This window comes from Lipotes vexillifer, unplaced genomic scaffold (genome assembly GCF_000442215.2).
Source record: "Lipotes vexillifer unplaced genomic scaffold, Lipotes_vexillifer_v1.1 scaffold951, whole genome shotgun sequence".
NCBI lineage: Eukaryota > Metazoa > Chordata > Mammalia > Artiodactyla > Lipotidae > Lipotes > Lipotes vexillifer.
Window position 1 is genome coordinate 531,807 of NW_006793664.1, and position 2,378 is coordinate 534,184.

The 2,378-nt window shown below is 37.8% G+C and overlaps 1 protein-coding gene across 1 annotated transcript in view; it reads left to right on the forward strand.

The window, feature by feature from the left end:
- TRAPPC11 (trafficking protein particle complex subunit 11) overlaps positions 1 to 2,378 on the forward strand; it is a 41,049-nt gene that overhangs the window by 27,789 nt on the left and 10,882 nt on the right. Inside the window, exons 26-27 of the mRNA XM_007466514.1 lie at positions 3 to 121; positions 936 to 1,047. Of these exons, the coding sequence (XP_007466576.1) occupies positions 3 to 121; positions 936 to 1,047 (231 nt within the window). The remainder of the gene's footprint in view (positions 1 to 2; positions 122 to 935; positions 1,048 to 2,378) is intronic.

Below are 2,378 nucleotides of genomic sequence, written 5' to 3' on the forward strand. Positions count from 1 at the left end.
TCCCTGCTGATGACGGACCTGTTGAGTGCCTCGCCCTGGGCCCTCACCATCGTCTCCAGTGAGCTGCAGCTTGCTCCTTCCATGACGCCCGTGGACCAGCTGGAGTCCCAGGTGGACAACGGTGAGAATGTGGATCATCCCCTTTAACTAGCAGAAGACAGTAGTGTGTGTGCGTGTGTAGGCTGGTGGTGTAAGAGCTAGCTTTTTGCTAAGGAAGGGAATTTGAGACTTACACTCACAAAAAGCAGGTACATTTAGAATTAAGTTAGAATTAGCATCATTTACAATTTGCTTGAGTATACCTTATTTTTTAAAAAATCAGATTCTTGATACTGTAAGAAAGTGACTGAAAAATGTAATTGAAGATAAAGTGTTTTTTCATATTTGGATTTTTTATAGATTGTTTTTTATAATTTTTAATTGATGTTTACTGTTGTTTATAATTTGAAATGGGAAAAGATGTTTACCAAAGAAACTTTGGAAAATACAGAAAAGCAGACGATAAGTTTTCTAAATTATCCAACTAAAAACAGTTTATAGAGGTGATATTACCTTTCTGGTTCAGGGTACTTTGGGCTTTTGTATATTTCTCGAGCTGTTAGAGGGAATAAAAATTAGTTTGAATGTTAACCCAAGCAAATTTGTGCTCAACTAGATTATAAGGGCAGATATTGTGAGGGGAAAAAATCATGATGTATTCTTAAGACCAAATATAAGTGAGTCATTTTATTTGCTCTGTTTAAGTGAGTCATTTTATTTGCTCTGTTTACCTGTCTCCTTGAAAAAGTAATTTAACATCTCTAAGCCTTAGTTTCCAAGTCTCTACAAATAATGTATAATTGATAAAGTATTGTATTTTGTTGTATTACTTGGATGTAAAGCTCTTTTTATAGATGAAATCACTACATGAGGATTATGAAGTCTCTTTCTTGTAGTTGTCTTACGGACTGCAGAGAGTGCCAGTGAATGTTTTTGTCTTCGTTGCCCATCTGTTGGAAATGTTGAAGGTGGAGTAGCAACTGGGCATTATATTATCTCCTGGAAGAGGTAAAATTGTATCAGCCCTACCTTTTCTTCGTTATTTGTGTTATTCTGATGCCTTTATTATGTGTCATTGTCATTTATTTATTTATTTATTTTTAATAAATTTATTTATTTATATTTAGTTTTGGCTGCATTGGGTCTTCGTTGCTGCACATGGGCTTTCTCTAGTTGCAGCAAGCAGGGGCTACTCTTCGTTGTGGTGCACGGGTTTCTCATCGCAGTGGCTTCTCCTGTTGCGGAGTGCGGGCTCTAGGCACGCTGGCTTCAGTAGTTGCGGCACGCGGGGTCAGTAGTTGTGGCTCGCAGGCTCTAGAGCACAGGCTCAGTAGTTGTGGCACACGGGCTTAGTTGCTCCGAGGCATGTGGGCCCTTCCCGGATCAAGGCTCGAACCCGTGTGCCCTGCATTGGCAGGTGGCTTCTTAACCACTGCGCCACCAGGGAAGTCCTTGTCATTGTCATTTAATAGTTGAGAGCTTGTGTCAGCCTGGAGAACAAACTAGAAGTCACATGCTGTCATTGACCTTTTGTCAAAAACACAAAGATTTAAAAGGATAAACTTGCGTTTGTGTTTGTTACAATTTGTGAACTATTACAGATGCAATTTTAGCCAAATTAATTCTGATGATAGAACCAACCATTAAAAACATTAGGAGACACTGCCCTTATTAACAGCGAATAGGATTGTTCGCTTAGAAAACCCAAGGGGATCAACAAATTATTGGAATTGTAAAGAGTCTCAGCAAGGTTGCTGGATATAATATCAACATACAGAAATCAGCTGGATTTCTGTATGTCAGTAATAAACGTCTAGGGAAGATATTTTTTAAATAGGTGTCATTTACATAACAAAATGGTAAGATACATAGGAATACATCTAGTAGAAGATGTGCATTACCTTTATGGAGAAAATTATAAAAATTTAAAGCATTAAAGGAAGACCTAAATAAATGGGAGAGATACAAAATAATCTCTGATAGGGTTTGGATAAGATTTAATATTGTAAATTGTTCTATAGATTCAATACAGTGTCCTTCAGGATCTCAACAGCTTGTTTTGTTTTGTTTTTGTTTTTGTGGAACTTGACACTCTTGATTCTAAAATTTGTTTGGAAAGGCAAAAAGGCAGTAATAGTCAAAATATTCCAGAAGTACAACTAGGCAAGGGTACTTGCTCTTCCAGATTCTAAGACTTATTGTAAGTAGTCATCACTGTGGTATTGGCTCGGGGAGATGTACATAAACCAGTGGAACAGAAGAGAGAGTCTAGACGTAGTTCCACAGATCCACACATGGAAATTACATTTCACAGAGGTAGCATTATAGATCAGTAGGGA